The 23,319-nt window shown below is 31.7% G+C and overlaps 1 protein-coding gene across 1 annotated transcript; it reads right to left on the bottom strand.

Annotated features, from left to right (window-relative positions):
- Window positions 1-1,525: 1,525 nt before the first annotated feature.
- LOC127701975 (uncharacterized) lies at window positions 1,526-22,549 on the bottom strand. Its single transcript, XM_052205948.1, has 7 exons — window positions 22,457-22,549; window positions 15,951-16,017; window positions 13,314-13,361; window positions 7,529-7,576; window positions 5,289-5,384; window positions 3,674-3,805; window positions 1,526-2,405 (listed from the first exon to the last, which is right to left on the bottom strand). The coding sequence occupies exons 1-7, from the start codon at window positions 22,483-22,485 to the stop codon at window positions 2,124-2,126; spliced, it is 702 nt and encodes a 233-aa protein (XP_052061908.1). The 5' UTR covers window positions 22,486-22,549; the 3' UTR covers window positions 1,526-2,123.
- Between the last annotated feature and the right edge of the window lie 770 nt (window positions 22,550-23,319).

Genomic DNA, 23,319 nt, shown 5'->3' with positions numbered 1-23,319 from the left:
TAACCAAATTAAAAAGAAATTTACAAGGATAGATCAGTTTGCCTGCGGCTTTTATTGAACTTGTTAAAATCAGAAACACCGATGATAAATTTTTTGGACTATCTTAAAGCTTCCGAAAAGGTCGTGTGTAGTATAAACAGGGTTACAAATTTCATACAATAAGAAAATTTACTAGATTAAGAAAAAAAATTTAAAAAAATTTTGATCAAGAGATATACATATATTATAAATATAGGAAATATAATAACATGTAAACGTATCTCTTTTGAACCATCGTTAACAGAAAATATTCTTTCTACATCATAGGGCATGCACAACTTTTCTTTTTTTAATTATTTCTTTCCTATCGGCAATTTCTTCATCATTCATCTGTGTATAGTGTACGCGGGGTTTCTTTCTTAAATCCAACTGCGTTCGGAATTATCGTATAACTGCGAATATCATAAATTACCCTATAGGCATAACGTCATAGTGACATCTATTGGCGGGGTGTTCGTTTAGGGGAGTTATCTATTCTTATCGACTGGTCACCAGACGATGAGATCAAGATGGGAACCAGAATAGAAAAGTAACACGAGTTATCTCGCCTTGAAATGTCCGTAATTCTTGTACATGCTATCTCATTACATAATAAATATTATTTTATTCATTTGTAATTAAGATAACGATATCGATAATTTGATTTTGTGAGGAGGATAATTAAGCCAATCTTATGTTACAATACTTCGTGAACTCAGATAAACTTTTCTACGGAAATAAAGCGGTTATCTTTTTTGGCGTTTCGATCAAAACAAACCATTCTTTATGTGCATATCAAATAAATATGTTATAATCCTTAATAGTTTTGTGAACATTCTGCTGGACATTAACTTGCCACCCATGAATACAATCCTTAAGGTGGTACCCAACACCTTGACTAATATTAATTTGGCTCGTTTAATTTTCATAAAATTTTGACAAAATGTTTACTTTGAACCTTTGACGAAAATATCAAAATTTCAAAAAATTTGAACCAACCACTTTATCAAAAAAATTTCATTGGTTATATAGCAGTTTGACACTCACTAATTTTGATCATTGAGAAGCTTAGTATTTCCTTAACAATACAACGTGATTAAAACGTTTAGCTGATTTTTACAGAGTTATCTCCCTGTAGTGTTAGGTACCACCTTAAGCTTAATCACATTACATCATGTAATTTAGTTCTAGGTTTTAATTATATTCAGCTGTTATATGTATAGGTTTGGTTTTGAAAAGTACAGCCTTAAATACATAAAACTGGTGTACGTGTTTCTAGTCGTATGTCCGACACTACTTATATGTAGGATTCCAGATAATTTTAAAGGTAGGAATGTTTCCTTTGCTTGTATTCCTTCATACAAACAAGGAAAGTTTACCATGAGGAAAAAAAGGTAAAGATGAAGTCGATATGTTACGAACTAATTTTTCAATCGTATCAAAGACATCTTTGTAACAAGTTGTCACGTAAAAGGGAATGAGAATGAATAAAACACCAAAGAAAATATATCTAGAAAATTAATGTGTTTATTACCCTGAGTAGAATAAGTTTTATTTTTAGAATCATTATTAGTGTCATGTCGATAGCATAAGAATCATGAGAACAGGATAATAGCTATTTGAGCTCATATTGATTAATTAAATAGAAAAATAAAGCAGTTAATTAATTTGTGTTTTCATATTTTAAATACATATAATACAAATGTATGGCCAATTTTCATTGCATGCTAGTTTTGATATGTTAACTTCTTATGGAACAATGACAAAAGAGATTGATTTGAATATTACGTTTTTTTTAGAACTTTTGACATTTGCCATTATTTTGTTTTCTACTCCTGCTAGTGTATAACTTAAAACGATAACATATTCAATTCATTTCCTCGAGGTATGATACAATCTCCGTACAGCGCTCGTTTCCGTTCCGTATACTCAGTGCACTACCATATAATGACTCAGTGTAGTGATACGAAGTAAGTACGGAACAGATGTGAGCTCTGCGCCGGAGATTGGGTATTATAGTTAATAATTGAGGTATGTTCACAATTGCCATTAGTATTGAAGACAGACACTGTCTCCAGTTTTCCGAATGTTTGCTAGTTAATCTGTTAACTTATAACACAACTGCAGCCGCTATTTTTCTTTGAGGTTGTAGGTACAGTACCAGTGTGCAGATTGATACTTGAATATCCTTTTCTTAAAGCAAGGTGGTCTTGTGAAAATTTATTACCAGGGTCACTATCAACATCATCAACATCATCATCATCAACATTATCATCACCGCCATTTTTTATAAGACGTTTGATTACTGACATGAACATTTCGGTTACGTTTTCATTTAATTTTGCGCTTGTTTCTATGTGAAGTAAATTTTCCTTTTCAGCAAAAATCTAAAATACATGAAGAATAACTTGATAAAGATACAGTTCTAATATTTTTATATTTATCTTACGCGTACAAAATGAAAAAAACACGTTATCAATTTCATGCATTCGAAACGTTTTTTCCGGATTTACCTTCATCAGGAACGCTTAAAGCCAAATATTTGAAAGCCGAGGATGTATAAGAATCAAAAAGATATGCATACAATACCTATATTTTAAAAATGTTCCGAATAAAGGAAATATTTACAGACGGTTCCATGTCTTATTGTAGAACGTTTAATAAAAAAAAAATTTTGTGTTTGAAAACAATTTCATTGGTAATCTTACAAAACTGTGTTTGTATTAAAAAGTACATTGGTTGAGTACAAATTGGTTTTGAACTGTTAACATGTTTTAAGTGGCCGTTTATTGGTCAAACAAACATAACTGTTTACTGAGTAGCTGATAAATACAAAATAGCTATGGCAATAAAAACAAGCAATTGGAATGTTGACCTTTTCATTCTATTAATAGTATCAGTTGACATGTTTAGATAATCAACTGAAACAGTCAGTCATGCTTTCAGTTACAGTTTTGCTAAATTAATGTCTGTGATGCTGTAAAACCAAATATACATTGTCTATACTGTGGATATTGGTATATATTTGACAGTTGGAAAAAAATTATCAATTTCTTTATTCTTTAAAATCTACCGAAAAAGTGTTTAATAGCAGGAACCTTGAATCACTAAGTATTTAAACTTAAAAATAGGATCAGTGTATTAAGCAGAGTAAATATTGGTTTCAGAATCAATATCACTGAAGGTATTGAGCAATCATTTGATGATTAAACTGATCAAAGACCCTCACCGATCGCACTGAACAGGATTTTGTTTTGAGTGAGGTTTCCTTCGTGCTTATATTCTTTTCCATGGAGATCCCTGCATACAAATTCTTACGGTTGAATTTTGGCGCTTTCTTTCTTGACTATTAAGTTCATCCCATACTTCTATATGCACTATTTTCCCATATTCTAAAACTGGAATTCACTTAATACCTCAGAACTGGAAATTTACCATGTCGGTAAAACGTTAAAAATCTCTTCACGAAATGGTCTCAAAGTTTCATCTGCGCAAGTACTATGCAAATGAATGTCGATTAGATGCATAGATTGCTAATTGGAGCATTGATTCGCGAACGTGGACACAGAGATTGCTCCAATAGTTTCGAGGCTGTGTATGGTCAATTTTGTCTGCGGAAGTAAGAAACTTATTTTTGTTTAATAAATAAATATACCTCCACGTCTTTTTTGTTAATTTCACGCTTCATGTCAGATTTGTTTCCTACAAGAATAGCAACAGGTTTCGTTTTAAAGGAATTATATCTTCTCCATCGTTCACAAATTTCCGTCACATTCTCTAAAGATTCCTGAAAGAATACTTTGCTCTTATAAAACGCTGTAAACTCTATGAGTATATAAAATGTAAAGTTCCGTAAAATATATATATAGATATTTTGAAACCATTTTTCTTCCTCTTCATCGGGGCATTTTCTATCTTCATTTTTTCAAACGTATTTATTAAGTGTTTCTTAACATGTACCAAGTATATATCTAGGTCTTATCTTTATAACTATGTCTAATGAATGAGTTTGTGTTGGAAATTGGCATTACTACAAACTTTTTTTCCAGCTAATTCTGGTGTTTATCATGAGTTGTCATAAATAAATGGCGATGTTTGGTACACATCATTTAGACAGCAACCCAATGGATAATTATATCAAGAGACATATTCATATAGAGAGCAATTTACAGTCTTCAACAATAGACATATGTCTATTCAATATGTCAAGTTCTAAATCATCCGAATTTATATTCAACGGAAACACTCAAAGAACTGTCAATAACGCCATATTCTCAAAATAAAAAAAAAAACAATATTAAGATAATGACTCGAACTCACAACTATTCAAGGGTTACAGATGACTTAAGCTTTGGGACATGCAAATGTGGCGGGTTAAGTAGTAATTTATTCCCCTTTTTATCTCAGTCATTAGATTAGCTACACGTACATAAAAGAAATTGCAGATAAAAAACTACAAGAAAGGCACTTAGTATTTTTTTATGATTTGTTTTCAAACATATTTCTGATTGAGCCTGTTTGCTCAGAAAGGCTTCACAATTGTCCAAGGAAGTTACACTTCACTTCAACCAAATTAATAAAAAAAAAACATGTAAGATTTAACACATATTCTTGTTTTGTTTAGTCAGTATCATGATATTTACTATTTTACAATTAGTGATCTTCATTTTGTTTCTGATTTATGGTAGAGTTTTGCTTCGATTACTGGTCAAGTCAAATTAAGTGCTTTTGAAACAGTTCCAGTTTCCCCTTTAATTTTATTGTATGTACATTCGGAGAGTCGGAAGTTTTTTTGATAAAGTGAACATTTTTCCACCTGGCGTTAACCATCTATCAATTCATTCATGCATCTATCAACGTTCTAATATCACTTTTCCCCTCTTGTTTTATGTTGGGTTTTTTTTTGACACACTGTATTGCAATTGTGTGTTTTTGGTTGTTGTTTTTCTTTGTTTGTATTTCTGTTATTTTTCAGAGGAATCCGATGTTGGTGGTCGGTGTGGTAAGTTTTTCGGTATTTTGGCCATTCTTGTTATCTTTTTTAAGAACTATTCCTTCTATTTTCGTATTAAGGGATTCCTCACTCGGTTATTGTAAAAATACTAATCAAGCGACGAACTCTTATTGTTGAGGTAATTACTTTACACATGTACATAAAAAAGTGTCACATGTTGCTTCTAACTTGTATCTGGTTTTTTCGGAGTTCATTCTATAATTCATGCTTAACAGGACATGTTAAATTGACACGAACCAAATGTTTTCTTACTTACCTGTTTGGAAATATCATAGATGATAATAGTTGCATCCATCTCAGCATAGTAATTGATAGAATAACCCTCGTAATTTCTATCTCCATCTGTGTCAGACTGAAATTGTATGAATGATGTACATTATTGAATAATCTACAACACGATGTAAACATAATTATTCATAAACTTAAAGTAAAAAATTGAAAAACAGAAAAAAACTATAGAATAGTTTAGTATAGCTTCAAACTATAAATAATTGAATATAAATTGAGATCTATCCCAAAAGTACCAAATACAATGCAGAGCTAAATGTTTTTTGATATATTCATTATGTTATCCCATTGTTAACTATCCACGAACACCACACCTATAAAAGTGAACAATATCATCAATTTAGAAAAATGTTGAATAAAGCTATTTTGTGTAATCAAAAAATGCAATCAAAAAGTATGTTATATCATCTTTAGTGGTGTATTGTAGAAAAACATGTAAAACATTTTATCAAGCAGATTGTTTTGCCTCCGTAAAATCATGAGGCCATGAGTTCAATTTCTTAAGCGGCGAAAATATTGAAAATTACACTAAGAACTTATGGAAAGCTTTCTACGATCCGTCTTAGGTCAACCCTCTGCTGGTCAACAGACAATGTCTTTGCTTTTATCTCAAAGTGTGGCATGCTTGGCAGAGGGTACGAACATACAAATTTAAGTATTTGATTTGATCAAGAATGGGAATCCGCGATAAAAAAAAAAAAAAACCCATAGCTCAAAGCGAGCACGCTACTAAGAAACAAGGTGCCGTTATTTTGAAATTATATCTTCATTTATTTTGAAACATTTTGGCAACACTACGCGTGAGTCATCGTTCAATGCTACAGCTGTTTTAAAAATCAGTTTAGATAACACAGGAATTAGAAAAACTACTAAATTAATGTGGATTCAGTATTACTAGTGGGATACCAATTTTCGTCGAATTCGCAGGTATTGGTTGACCACGAATTTTTAAGTTCAACAAAGTGCACATTTTCTTAAGGCTTGTGTTCAGACTTATGCAAAATCACGAATTCAAATATCCACCAAAGCACAAGTTTTCCTTAATCCACAGAAATTGGTACCCACGAAAATAAATGAATCCACAGTAATTATATATTCTCATCTGAACACTAGGATATATTGAATGTCATATTTATATTGTTTTCGAGGACCAATTGTGTTTGATTGAAGTAAATGTCATGGACATTAAACTAATAAACTCATCATAGATACCAGGATTGAAATTTTGTATTTGTGCCTGACGCGCGTTTCGTCTACAAAAGACTCATCTTAATTGTAGTAAATGACAATGTAATTGAATTTAAACCTAGTACGTGATTTCCAAAAGGTTTATTTAAACTGTCATGATGTTTAAACAATGCATATGCCATTACAGTGTTTTCGAAAATTTTCCTTGATACTGTTGATCGTGGTATGCAATTGAATTTTCAAATAGTGCTTCTGAATTTCAACGGCTGCATCGCTGACAAGTTTTCCTACATACAAATTCAGTATGCTTCTGAAAACATTAACATAAAGAAACACCTTTGACAAGTCAGTTCATCATAGAAAGAGACAAGGGAAGCCTACTTTTATTTGAACGATAACCTACTCCACTGTTTTAAATTTAATGCAATGTGTGTAATTTAAAGTAGTGAATTTATACATAAAGCTTCTAACAGTAGGCTCAACTAGATTACTTTACCATATGGATACCTGTACTTGGCTAGTAATGCTCTTTACGTTCGTAATTAATATGGATCTCAGTCTACTGTATTTGGGCGTAACTGAATCCGTAAAATCAACAAATGATTGCATGACATTATAACCACTTATATTTCATAGTACAGAGATTTCCACTATGATGTGTAGATTAACTGAAGTAGGTCGAGCATGAAACGTAGATTTAACCAACAAAAAATGTTAACTCCAATATTGACATACTCATTAACTTTCATATCAATGCTTCCTTGGTTTACTGTGGTTTCTTTTATATAAACTTTCCTCTAAAACTAAACCTCATTTACTGATTATTCCAAATATTTTTTTTTTTAATTTCTATGATAACGTATGTGTTGATCAGACGCCAAAGTCATAAAGATAGAGGAAATAGATAAGTTTTTGAATATAGCGTTAAATCTAAGAAAAAACCATCACGAATGTTTCGAAAGGAATAACAAAAAATACAAGCTTTTAAAATGTGATTAAAAACGCATACTTTATACTTACGATCTGTACAGGAATTGGTTTTCCGTTTACTTGAGCAACATATGACTTCTATTTAAATGCAAAAATAAAATATATTCTTTTAGTTTAAGCACGATATGCAATTCTTATTATGGTAAGATTTATTCTCCCTCATGATGACAACCTTCACATTACAAAAATATCAGTCGATATTGCTCCTATTTGTTATGTTCATGATTCAAAGCCAGTATATTGATGGTGCAGTTATGTTATGACATATGTAATCATTGGTATGATTTCTTTATGTAAATTCACTGTTCTTAAAATACAAAAAAAATCATTCGAAATTCTTATATTTTTCTTTATCTTTCTGGAAATCCTACACATTTTTCTAGGAATATGATTGGTTAAAAGCAACCGCGTGGAGACCCTGTATATTTCATATTACTAATAGGTTCGGCATTATGAATGTCAAGCGGGGCTTATTTCAATACACGGTTAGTAGTGGTGTGACGTCCCTTTATAAAAATAACACGGTGTTGAGGAAAAATCTGAAAGGTTTCAACATACGAAGAAATTGATGATGAACGATTGAAATAAATTCATAAACCACATTTAAAGATAACCAGTTGTTATTGCTGACATTTGTTTTTGTATAGACAAATAGAAGTAGGTTCTTAATAGAGAGTAATGAAGACTTAATCACTTTGATAGGCCACTAGTCTAAATACATGTTAAGATAATCGGTAAGATAAATTCGTTACACAGTGTGCTAACAACTTATACGATACATATGGGGTCAGTAAATTCCATATAGGGATTCGAGCTTCGCTCTCAACCCATATGGAATTTACTGACCCCATATTTATCGTATTAGGTCGGTATCTCATTAAGTAATTAATAATATAGCTACCATCAAAGACATACGGTCTGGATCAGATTTCGCACATTTTTTGAAACTTTTGGTTTTTAGAAATCTTTTCTTCGTTATCCTTTTTGGCTTTCTAACTGTTTTGATTCAAGCGATACTGGTGAGTTTTATATCTATGTAGACGAAACTCATGTCTTGTTTACCAGAATTTCAGCTTAGTATCTTTTAAGAAGTTATACAGATACTATAATACTTTGCTTTCGGTATTATGAATGTCAACTTAATAAGTTAAACAGACACTATTATACTATGTTTTGGCATTATGAATGTCAACCTAATAATTTCAACAGATACTATTATAACTATGTTCTCGACATTATGAATGTCAACCTAATAATTTCAACAGACACTATCATAATGTCAACCTAATAATTTCAACAGACACTATTATACTATGTTTTCGGCATTATGAATGTCAACCTAATAATTTCAACAGACACTATTATACTATGTTTTCGGCATTATGAATGTCAACCTAATAAGTTATACAGACACTATGATACTATGTTTTTAGGTATTATGAATGTCAACCTAATAAGTTATACAGACGCTATTATACTATGTTTTTTCTGTATTGTCTTGTTTTGTGTGAAGATCCTGCCTTTCATTGAGTTGTTGCAAGTAATCCTTTCTTTTTATACACCGGGAATGTTAATGATATTAACCTAATAAGTTATACATACACTATTATACGATGTTTTTTGGCATTATGAATGTCAACCTAATAAGTTATACATACACTATTATACTATGTTTTTCGGCATTATGAATGTCAGCCTAATAAGTTATACATACACTATTATACTATGTTTTTCAGCATTATGAATGTTAACCTAATAAGTTATACAGACACTATTATACGATGTTTTTCGGTATTATGAATGTTAACCTAATAAGTTATACATACACTATTATACGATGTTTTTCGGTATTATGAATGTTAACCTAATAAGTTATACATACACTATTATACTATGTTTTTCGGCATTATGAATGTAAACCTAATAAGTTATATATACACTATTATACGATGTTTTTTGGCATTATGAATGTTAACCTAATAAGTTATACATACACTATTATACGATGTTTTTCGGTATTATGAATGTTAACCTAATAAGTTATACATACACTATCATACGATGCTTTTCGGTATTATGAATGTTATCCTAATAAGTTATACATACACTATTATACGATGTTTTTCGGCATTATGAATGTTAACCTAATAAGTTATACATACACTATTATACGATGTTTTTCGGTATTATGAATGTTAACCTAATAAGTTGTACATACACTATTATACGATGTTTTTCGGTATTATGAATGTTAACCTAATAAGTTATACATACACTATTATACTATGTTTTTCGGCATTATGAATGTTAACCTAATAAGTTATACATACACTATTATACGATGTTTTTCGGTATTATGAATGTTAACCTAATAAGTTATACATACACTTTTATACTATGTTTTTCGTCATTATGAATGTTAACCTAATAAGTTATACATACACTATTATACGGCATTATGAATGTTAACCTAATAAGTTATACATACACTATTATACGATGATTTTCGGTATTATGAATGTTAACCTAATAAGTTATACAGACACTATTATACGATGTTTTTCGGTATTATGAATGTTAACCTAATAAGTTATACATACACTATTATACGATGTTTTTCGGTATTATGAATGTTAACCTAATAAGTTATACATACACTATTATACGATGTTTTTCGGTATTATGAATCTTAACCTAATAAGTTATACATACACTATTATACGATGTTTTTCGGTATTATGAATGTTAACCTAATAAGTTATACAGACACTATAATACGATGTTTTTCGGTATTATGAATGTTAACCTAATAAGTTAAACATACACTATTATACTATGTTTTTCGGCATTATGAATGTTAACCTTATAAGTTATACAGACACTATTATACTATGTTTTTCGGCATTATGAATGTTAACCTTATAAGTTATACATACACTATTATACTATGTTTTTCGGCATTATGAATGTCAACCTAATAAGTTATACATACACTTTTATACGGCATTATGAATGTTAACCTAATAAGTTATACATACACTATTATACGATGTTTTTCGGTATTACGAATGTTAACCTAATAAGTTATACAGACACTATTATACTATGTTTTTCGGTATTATGAATGTTAACCTTATAAGTTATACAGACACTCTTATACGATGTTTTTCGGTATTATGAATGTTAACCTAATAAGTTATACATACACTATTATACTATGTTTTTCGGCATTATGAATGTCAACCTAATAAGTTATACATACACTATTATACGATGTTTTTCGGTATTATGAATGTTAACTTAATAAGTTATACATACACTATTACACTATGTTTTTCGGTATAATGAATGTTAACCTAATAAGTTATACATACACTATTATACTATGTTTTTCGGCATTATGAATGTTAACCTAATAAGTTATACATACACTATTATACGATGTTTTTCGGTATTATGAATGTTAACCTAATAAGTTATACATACACTATTATACGATGTTTTTCGGTATTATGAATGTCAACCTAATAAGTTATACATACATTATTATACGGCATTATGAATGTTAACCTAATAAGTTATACAAACACTATTATACGATGTTTTTCGGTATTATGAATGTTAACCTAATAAGATATACATACACTATTATACGATGTTTTTCGGTATTATGAATGTTAACCTAATAAGTTATACATACACTACTATACGATGATTTTCGGTATTATGAATGTTAACCTTATAAGTTATACAGACACTATAATACGATGTTTTTCGGTATTATGAATGTTAACCTAATAAGTTATACATACACTATTATACTATGTTTTTCGGCATTATGAATGTTAACCTAATAAGTTATACATACACTATTATACGATGTTTTTCTGTATTATGAATGTTAACCTTATAAGTTATACATACACTATTATACTATGTGTTTCGGCATTATGAATGTCAACCTAATAAGTTATACATACACTATTATACGGCATTATGAATGTTAACCTAATAAGTTATACATACACTATTATACTATGTTTTTCGGCATTATGAATGTCAACCTAATAAGTTATACATACACTATTATACGGCATTATGAATGTTAACCTAATAAGTTATACATACACTATTATACTATGTTTTTCGGTATTATGAATGTTAACCTAATAAGTTATACAGACACTATTATACGATGTTTTTCGGTATTATGAATGTTAACCTAATAAGTTATACAGACACTATAATACGATGTTTTTTCGGTATTATGAATGTTAACCTAATAAGTTATACATACACTATTATACGATGTTTTTCGGTATTATGAATGTTAACCTAATAAGTTATACATACACTATTATACGATGTTTTTCGGTATTATGAATGTTAACCTAATAAGTTATACAGACACTATTATACGATGTTTTTCGGTATTATGAATGTTAACCTAATAAGTTATACATACACTATTATACGATGTTTTTCGGTATTATGAATGTTAACATAATAAGTTATACATACACTATTATACGATGTTTTTCGGTATTATGAATGTTAACCTAATAAGTTATACATACACTATTATACGATGTTTTTCGGTATTATGAATGTTAACCTAATAAGTTATACAGACACTATTATACGATGTTTTCGGTATTATGAATGTTAAACTAATAAGTTATACAGACACTATTATACGATGTTTTTCGGTATTATGAATGTTAACCTAATAAGTTATACATACACTATTATACTATGTTTTTCGGTATTATGAATGTTAACCTAATAAGTTATACATACACTATTATACAATGTTTTTCGGTATTATGAATGTTAACCTTTGTGCGGACTTCCAATTTCAATTGACAGGAAAACTACTATTAAATTTCAACTTTTTAAAATAGTAAGACATATGTATTGTCATCCATATGCAACGAGACAGCAATCTAACGACTCAACAAAATCATGTAAATTGTAGATCTTAATGTGTTGTCTCCAACAGTAGACAACTGTCAAATTGTATAATAGCCTTTGTATTATTTGTGATGATCTTCATTGACATGTAGAATGTTTTTGTTTTGTTTGTTTGTTTTTTGTTTTGTTCTTTATTTCCAATGCACATTAACCTGTGTTACAGAATAGCTATATCAGTGATAAGTACTTTAATTTAATTTGAAACTTTAAAATGATACAATTACAGGAAAAAAACACTGATTCTAACAATAAGTCAGCTATAGGATTTGTAGCTTGAAAAAAAGCAAAACGGAAGGTAGAGGTTGCATTTCTGTAAGTATAGACAATGCAATTTCCCATAGGAACCCGTTTACGACTAAATCTGTACCACTTTTAGTATGAATTTTCGAAAAACAATTATATCCTAGAATGGAAAGCTCATATGCACTACTATTTTTTTTAAGGTCAAAATATAGGGCTGTACGGCATATTTTCAACATGTATATGCCCCGAACTTCTAAGAGTTTAAACTTATACTTAAATTCTGTACTACCCTCCCTTCACTTTTGGTCATCCTTAGAATTCAAGGCGGTCACTATTTATGTTTATTTATACTGGTAACAATTGTTACATTCCCAAGTTACGTCTCTATGAGATGAAACATAGAGATCATATCTTGGAACCAGTACATAAACAAAACAAAATATCTATAAATATTTTATAACTCCCCAAAATAGGCGTGGTTTGTGAAACAGCTGCATTTACCAAGTGCAACCTGGAATAAGTAATTTCAATATGACAGTACGTTCAATTTTCGTTTCATTATGAAAAAGGAAAGAATGGATTAATATATCGTACTTACGGTGTCCATGTATTGTGTTGATATATGTTCTTCATTGAAGGCATCTTTCTGAAGAAAAGAAAAACAAAATCAGAGGTTTCGACATTGAACTAACATTACCTTATAAAGTCGAAACGCGATAAACTTTGTACAGATTTTGCAACTTTTTGTCAAACTCTTTCATATATGATGAAAAGACGATGCATGATAAGACTAACATAACAAAATTAGTAAACAAATTTCAAACATCAGCAAAGTTTTTATGCATGCAAAAACGACTATTTATTTCATCTTAAACTGTGTAATTTGATTTGCTATATTAGTTAGTTACTGCAGTTAAGTTAGCGTCTTCATAAAATATGTCATAACCGATTTGCGACAACAGATTTGCCATAGTGTGAAAATATCATGTGTATGAATTCAAGTCTTTGATGAAGGATAAGTTTTTTGTTATTAATTTATGTCTACTGACAATCTTGAATGCATATTCATCAAATTATTAATTGATAATTCAGTACTAAAGCGTAGTTCGACAATTTTCGAAAAGTTACGACGGTCACTTAAAAAATAAATTTTGGAACAGATTCACAACCGGTCTATATCCTGGTCGAGTTTTTTAAAAAATAATGAGAGCGGGGTCTTCAGCCAACAGAAGCGCTGAATTAAAATGATGGTCTCTGGACTTCACAAACGAAGCAAGAAACCTTCCATCTAACGGAAGAATTCTAGTAGCAAACAAATTAAAAGTAAAATAACAAAAATACCGAACTCCGAGGAAAATTCTATATGGAAAGTCACTATTAAGCAAATAGCAAAATCAAAAGCTCAAACACATCATACGAATGGATAACAACTGTCATATTCCTGACTTGGTACAGGCATTTTCTTATGTAGAAAAATTAAATTTAAGTTTATCTCTAAACCCCCTGGCACCCTTGTAATGACCGGTTTTGATAAAAATTCCTGACCCAAACATATTTAGCGTTTTTTGTTTGATTTTTTATTCAATTTAGCCTGATTCTACTTATGATTTGAGTCACATACACGGTTTAAAGCATTCAAATCTCATCATGTTATAGATTTGTCGTCTGTCGGTTCCAATATCCCAATTTCAGCGAAGAAAATCTGCAACGTCCATCCGGATATGCTTATGGATTATTATTGCACAGATCATGAGATCGTTTTCTATAGAGCAAGGCATCGCTAAAGACCACAGGAAATGTGAAAGCGTTCTGACATAAGAACATGCCTCGATGGAAGTCAAAAAGTCTGCGTTGTTCACCGACATAATGGCGGACATAAAGCACCTTATTACAACTTTAAATGATTTACACGATAACAGAGAGTCGAACTTACAATCGCTTTTAATATCCAAATCAGTAATAACCAAACAGATCAATGAATTCAAATCTCGATTATTGAAACAAATAGATAATCTTAAACACGATCTTCACGCCGAAGTGTCATCTCTCCATCGTAAACACGAGATAGAAATCAATAAACAAAAATAACAAATATCACAAGTTTGGGCAGCTTAAAAGCAAATGAAAACGAAATTGATTTCCTCAATGATCACGGGTCCGATTTTCAGCTGTTAAAATCCTTGCATCAACAAGTAAAATATATCCAAAGCGCCGAAGCTAGTGTCCTGCAGATGATATCCCATTAACAAGAAATCGAAATTACCTTTGTTGAAAAGAAAGATATCAAACTTGAATTCATAAATACATATTGCAAATTGTTATCGCCATTTCACATTAAAAAAGTTACAGAAAAACATATCCTTCTAAAATTCTAAAATTTTAAGATCAAAATTGGAACAGTTCACATAAATCGATTACGACGATACAAACCAAGGTAAGAAACAAAGCTGGGGGGATTGCATGAATTTTAAAATAAGTAAGACGGGGAGCATCGATATTACACGAGCCTCCTGCATATGCATGTACATGCATTAACCGCAGTGCGAAATAAGAATGTTTTGAACGACCCAAAATCTCCTTTACCGGTCTAAACTAAGTATTATGAGCAGTACAGGAAGAAGAAAAACGTGTTTATCATAAAAATTAGAAGATATGGTATGATTACCAATGAGATAACTCTTCACCAGAGACCAAATGATATTGAAGTTAATAACTATAAGACCTGTGTGGCCTTCAACAATGAAAAAACCCATAACGGATAGGCAGCTATAAAAGGTCCCGAAATCAAACGAGAAAACTAACGGCCTGGTTTATGTACAAAATAATGAACAATAACATTTCGATCAAATCTAGAAGGCAATATACAATGTTCAACAGTATAGACATCATATTTACCATGATGAACGAAACATTTCACATGTAAAAGAAAGTGAATAAACTGGAACAACAGCTTAAAGAAAAGAGTTATTGAAATAACAAACAGCAATAAAAAGAACGTTTTTTTTCATATTGAATAGAAATGCTATTGTTGAAGACCGTATTTTATAATTTTCTTTAACCTTTAACCTGCGATCTATTTTATTAAAATGAAAAGTACTAATTTGGCGAATGGCAACAGAGATATATAGTATGATTACTGTTTAAATGAATATGATACGTCATAAGGTCATTTTTAAAGGGAAGTGGAACTGTTTGAAGCAATTATATAGTTTTGAATTGTTATAATTGTACTTACAATAAAGCGATTGATCAAGCTTGTTTTTCCACAGCCTGACGAACCCGTTACAAGTATTGAGAAATTACTGAAATAAAACAAAAAAAAGTAATTTTATATTTTGCAAGGCTATATACTGGTTCTCCAAACTAATAAAAGGAGATTAGTAAGCATCTGAATTAAAGTCAAACATTGCAAATTGGGTAAACTAGAAGCGTTGGCATTCGTACCAGCCTGGTTTTCTCTGTTCAATTAATTATAATTCTTTGTGCTGTGTATGACCATGTCAATTACTCGAATGACCTCTTAGTAGTACCACATACTAGCGTTATTTATACTTAATTGACATGAAGGCCCAATCTGGTCACAATGTTATATTTGACACTTAAGCTAGAGAAACGCGTTATTGTTGTCTTGCGTAGTCTAGAGTAAAGCGTCGTTTTAAAATTTGCATACCCTAGAGTATTGAAATACAGTTAGTTCACGTACAACAGAACAGCACGTAACAGTTAGTTCACTTACCCTAGCGCAACTCATAAAAGTACTTTCGCGTCCATTAAAGCAACACGTTGCAACTGTTTACCATCCGAGTTGTTCGCGATGTTAAATCAGAATTTACTATATCCCATATTCTGTTAACCAAGATTCCTTAATATGTTTTAATCCGAAAGTGTGCACTTTCTTGACAATTTCAAATGCACGGTTCAAATACGAGGAAATGTTTAAATGATGTTAATCGAAAATTAAGAGCCTGTTAGTGTTGATTGCAATAACTATTGGTTGATTGGTAGTTATTCTACGCCGCCTCAGCACAAAACGGCTATATCGCGACGATGTTTGTGTTGAAAAGCTTTCGTCAGTTCTTTTAAGGTTATCGTTATTGTCAGACTTATATTGCACTGCGTGTTTTGTGATACAGTGTTCCAAGGTTTATTTAACCTGAAAAGTCTTTGAGTGAGAGTGTGTGTATGTGTGTGTGTGTGTGTGTGTGTGTGTGTGTGTTTGTGTTGTGAGGGGTGACAATTTTCAAGTGGGTTAAAAGGGGAAACCCAGGATATTAAAAACTAAAGTGATATTTTGATAAGTGACACAATTATTTATGAACGAATGGGTGAAGTGGGTCCTACTTTTCTTCTCGCCTTACGCGATTTTAATTCTATATTGAACTGAATATGATTAGACATAGAAGAGGGAGAAACGCAAACCACCCTTTCTTACAAGTAAGTTGTATCTAGCGTACGGTTTCATAGTTACATAGAGCTATAATGAACGTATCAAAACTTGCATTGTGACCCGAATGGTCCTTCATAGCTTAAGAACTGTGAGTGTGGATGGGTTTTGTGGGTGTCAACACATTGTTTGTATAGGCCCATGTTCCTAGCCATCATGTGCTCAAAAGTTTGGTATTAACTGATATCCAAGGTCTAGAGAAACTAGATTCCAAGTTGATTGATGAGAATATAGCATCAAACTTGATTTTTTTAAATGATTGTTTATGTCGAAACGTCGAAGATAATAGACCAGTTTTATCACATATTCATTGGGAAGCCTTAGAAACAAATCAAGGTAACAAACAAACACAAGGAATCGCATAAAATACAAAAGTTCTCAGACCGGGTTTGAATAAAAAGAAACATATTCGTTAGGTACAAAAAAATAAAATGTCCTTATTCAAACTACAAGTATATAAAGAATAATTCTGAATATTGCGCTTCATCGGGCATGCAGTAAAGTTCGTTTGTTGAAGAATTTATAAGGGAGGACTGGTGCTGATAAGGATGGGTCTGGACAGGAACATCCTGTTAATCAATTCATACGCACGAAATTGATAGTTTTTTTTCTTTTTTTTCATATAAAAGAGACGTCTGACTAAGCGATACATACATATTTTGTGTGGTAAAAAGTAAAATCACAAAAATACTGAACTCCGAGGAAAACTCAAAACGGAAGGTGCCTAATCAAATGGCAATATCAAAAGCTCAAACACACTAAAAGAATGGATAGCATTTGTCACATTCCTGACTTGGTACAGGCATTTTCCTATGTAGAAAATGGTGGATTAAACCTGATTTTATAGGGAGATAATCAAATTTGAACCATGTTCCAATGCATTACACTTCAAGGGAAAAAAAGTAGTATGATATTTATTTTCCGACTTTAAATGGCCTTTTGTGTACCCAAGGCAAGTGAAGGAAGCCAACTTAGGAGTGCTGTGATTGGATGTAAGGGTATAATATATTTTTTATGTATTTGTGGATAATTCCAGTGTGTATATTTACAACATTAACTTTGAGACACATTGAAATACTGTTAAAGAGCCTTTCCTAGTTTCTAAACTTCATACGAAAACTGTTTTTTTTTACATGAATCATATTTTGTATATAATATACCTATTGATTAAACCATAGCATGAAACGCAGGGAAAAATCTGATATTTCTTAAAGACTTCATACGACATTTTTATTTCAAGCAGACGACAATGGTTGAATTTTGACTTGGGTTGTTATGCAATTCTTATTTCCATGTAGCGCATTAAGGATGCAGAACAAAATTTCACTAAACACTCATTTGCAGATCCGGTGCCGCCATTTCCGAAAGATACCGTGTCATGTAAATAATCAAAATGTGCGGAATAATTTGAGAGCACCATGCTTTCTTTGCGTAAGAGATCCATTGAAGCATCTTAATGTGTCCTTAGGTGGCGTGTTGCAACGTACAACACCTGCCCCTATCCAACATTCCCTTTATCCATTTTCAGTTTAAATTTTCCGCTCCTGTCACCAAATTTGCAGAACCAACCTATTGTGTTCATTGCTTATAGTTTCTGGTCATGAATATGAATGAAATGATTGAGACTTGAGTTAAACAACCAACAAGCAATCAATCAAAAACTCTTTCCATTCGGTTAGGAAAAGGTTATTGAACCCTCAAGTCGGAATATATACTGCAATGACCAAAACGTTCGTTGATTCTGCCTTGTCTGAAGGTATTACTAGAAGCTTCTATGGGCCCTTTCAACGCTCTATTAACATAAAGACATTTTCAGATATGAATACGAAAACAAAGTTAAAATACAGATCAGGAGAGATAGTTCAAGGACAAATCAACCCAGAGCTCATATTTCGTCGTGCCCTAGCACTTACGAAATGCGGAGATGATGTTACTGTTGAAAAATTGATTTCGTTCACTATTGGAACCATACTCACTTCACTTTTCACGATGATGGAACGATGCGAAAAGGTGTTAAATCTGATCTTGCACATGAGCTTGAACGTGAGATATGCCCATCTTTTGATCTTCCACCATTTGACCCACCACTCACGGTTGTGATCAGGGATGGCATGGCTATTATTCAATCTTTGGATGTGACAAAGTTTTCCAGTTTGGGTGATCTGCTTACTTTCTATTTGAAGAAGCTGTCAACTCTCTTTCAGTCGGCATCAACAATTGTAGATGTATTTGATAGGTATGACATACCAGACTCTGTCAAATCGACTGAATGGGAATGTCGGTCTCAAGCAGCTGGTGGACAAAAGGTATATCGTGTAAATGAAGGAAGCAGTATCCCAGACTAGAAAAGAATCCTGGCGAACAAAAGAAATAAACAGGTTTTAATCTGCTTCATCGGTGAATTTATTTCGAAATTTTATTGTCCCAGTAATCCACTACCTGTCGGACAAACATTATATCTAGCAGGGACTTTCCAGAATCCATAAATCGTAAAAAAAATAACTTACGATCAAATAACTGACTGTGCGAGCCTGACCAGCACACAAGAGGAAGCCGACACAACACTCGTTTTACATGCTTTCCATGCAGACGAACAATTTAAGAACTGTAATGTTAGAGGGAGAACGATTGTCAAATGTTCTGACACTGATGTTTTAGTTCTCTTTGTTCCCTCGGATGCTAAACACAGATCAGCTATGGCTGTTCATGGGTTCTGTCACTAGTGGTAAGGATGGTAGGCGATACATCCAAGTGCATGAGTTGTGTAGCTCTCTTACAAACATTACACGTGAAATTCTACCAGCAGCTCATGCTCTTACTTGTTGTGACACCTCATCAAATCTCTTTGGCATTGGGAAAAGTCTGTTTTAAGCTTTTGAAGTCGTCATCTGCAGGACTGGCGGGTCTATCACAACTACGTAACACAGATACTGACACCTCCATCTGTGTTGTAAGAGAACTTGTATCTAAGTTGTATGACCCAAAAGGCAAATAAAAGTCAAGTCACCACGATTTGAACAAGTTACGTGTTAGACTTGCAGCTAGCAAAGACTGCTCTCTTGTTCGCCTTCCACAGAGCAAATCGTCATTCGAACAACACGTTATAAGAGCCAGTTTACAAACAAACATATGGATGACATCACATCATGCAAAACCGCCAATAGGTTCACCCTATGAATACGGTTGGAAAAAAAATTTGCAATGGACCAACCCAGTTTTGTTCACTGGACGTATGTCATCAGACTTTCTGCAGGATTTGATTTGTTCTTGCAAAAGAAAAAAATTTGCAGTACAGAATGTGTTTGTGTTGAACAAAACCTTTGTTGTACAGATCTATGTGCTTGTCATGGAAACGATCTCTGTTCTAATATATTGACAAGTCAACAGAGCCCTGACGATGACGACGAAAAGGAAGCTCTCCAGGCTTGATTTCAATTTTAAAATATAAATTTGAATTTATGTTTCAGTCTAAATAAATTACACGATGAAATGTCGCATTGTGTGATTATTTCTTTTAACATTGCGTTCCATTAGATAAAAAATGTACATCAAAACTCCTTATTCAAATAATCAAAACCCCTTTGGTGTACCCCAAAAGTTATCTAACAAAATAAAAAAAAAATCTAAAAAATTAAAATAACCTGCCAGACGGTCTCCGACCTTGCCTTGGTTGGTAGGCTTTACACAAACAGGAGGCCCTCTTTATTGATGACGCGACAAAGACGTCTACTTTTGACACCCTTTTATTTCGATATTTATCTCCCTATTTTACATGTATCTTTAAAACTAAATCATAATTTCCTTTATAGATGTATGCTAGAACGTAAATTGCAATGTAGAATAGTATGTTTAAGGTCAAATTCATTCGTATTCATTCATATCTTGCCAAAAGTATTGTTCTACTCATATCAGAGTAGAAACGTCAAAATGACGTCAATTACCGCTCTTGCATGTAATGTATGTAATTTTCATTTGGAGAAACAATATTATTATATTGTATAAAGTAAAAAAACGATTTCATAACCCTGCAGCTTCAAATTAGTTCATAATGCTAAAAAGGTGTGAAGTTTGAAAATTTTCTCGTCCGACCTTTGACCCGGATTTGAAAAAAAATGCCCCATATTTCACTTTTACGACCGGGCAAAATGAAATCTACACCTTTTTCCGTTTCCAAAGATATATAATTTAGCCGTGTGTTAGTTAGGTGCATTAAAAATATTGTTTAGGTCTGAATGTCACTCGCCTATAAGTTATACTGCACAGCTTCGGTGAACCTTCTTGACCTGACTGACGTCCAATCAGAATGTACGTTAAAGAACCCTAGCAACAACTCGTTAATGGGCTTATTGGTGCCCAGACAGTCACAATTTCTCGACCCTGTCGTCCCATTTTGATTAACATCTCTTTGTATTCATTGTAACTAGTTTCTCGTTCTGAATATGCATGAAACAATTGCCACTGGACGTTAAGCAAGCATACATCAATAATCAAACATTCTTTGCAGTTGGTAAGATGATAATTATCAATCAGTCAAGTCAGTATATGTCAGTTATACAAGGCATGTTCGATTACCCTACTCAAACCGTACGACGTATGTATAGCGATTTGATTGGTCAATAATTGTGTTTAATTAACAAATGACATCATCAACTTACAAGAAACTTTTTGGAAAGATTTTGTCAAGCAAGTATGATTCTTTATGCGGATGAAACTGCCGATAATAAGCTCTAATTAAATATATCTCGCGTTCATATATATATAAACGGAACAAAATGCATCTAAAGATTTTTTATTGTCTTCTTAATGGTCAAATCTTGAGTTCTGTTTAAACCACTTTTATTAATCACGAGTCATAATAAACGGGTTATTGAATAGAGTTCATTCTGTCAAGGAAGTATGCAGAGAAAGCCAGGAAAATCAACCTGATAGAGCTGTGTCAAAACATTTTTGACAAAAAATACGAGCACTCACTATATATATCTATTATTTATCAAAATATATATTTATATTTAGGCGTGTACAGTATATGAAATGGACGAGATGGTGGTGTACTCAATGTCTTCGTTGCCTACCCCTATCACAAAAGGACAAAAAGATCCACAAAAATACACAATCTAATACTCAATTTTATTTCACCCACCATTTTTAAAAATAAACAGGTGAATTCCGAAATGGTTCACCGGAATAATTTCCAATATTATATGTTAAAATGCATAGTAAAGTTACTGCACCATAATACATGTACATATATGAGAAAAAAGCAGACATCATAAATAATATAATCCTTTGTTATTTACCTTTGCTTATTTTTACGTTTACGATCCATTTCTAATATATAAGGTTAATATCTAGTTTGTTTATTAGTTACCATCCGCGATCGATCTGTTTAGTCTTTCATTACCTATAGTATACACTCTCATATGGATTATACTTTAAAGGGAAATGTAAACAAATTACTTAAATGGATTTTATTATGGCAATGTCTCTTTGTCGGACAAATTAGCCAACAATACCAATTAAAATTCAAATTAAATCTCCTCCCTTGCTCTTTTTTTATGCTTGATGGCCAACCAGCGACCAAACATAGATAAGATAAGATAAAGACGTTTATTATAATCACATTTATGCAATGCACATTTAAATTACAACATTATCATGTGTAAGCAACATGAAATTTATATAATAATGTAATAATATATAGTTATATAAAACAGCAGAGAACATAATAAACATTATGAACAATTTGTTAATGAAAAAAGACAATATATATATAACTACTTTGATATGAAAGTTCTCAGTTTCCAACTTTCACGCAAAAAAACACATCAAATTGTAAATAACTGTTTTTGTTTGAACTTGTAGTAATAGATACAGTTTGTTAATATTTGGCCATGTATGATAATATCTTGAAAAATATTTTTAAAGTCTATACTGTCTATATGCTGGACAAATGATAATACATGTAAAATGATATTCATTCTCTATACATTGCATAGTACAACACTTACAGATTCTATCCTGCCTTCGTTGGTTTATGTAACGACCTGTTTCCATATTTAGTTTTAATACACCAAATCTTAATAAAGACAACATTTTAACATTGATATCTTTCAATATATATTGTTCCATCTTAAAATCTGTTTTTATTATTTTGTACAAT

The sequence above is a fragment of the Mytilus californianus genome, unplaced genomic scaffold (assembly GCF_021869535.1).
Source record: "Mytilus californianus isolate M0D057914Y unplaced genomic scaffold, xbMytCali1.0.p SCAF_5, whole genome shotgun sequence".
In the NCBI taxonomy this organism is placed as follows: domain Eukaryota; kingdom Metazoa; phylum Mollusca; class Bivalvia; order Mytilida; family Mytilidae; genus Mytilus; species Mytilus californianus.
Note: the sequence above shows the minus strand (reverse complement) of the source record. Positions and strands in the feature narration are given on the sequence as shown.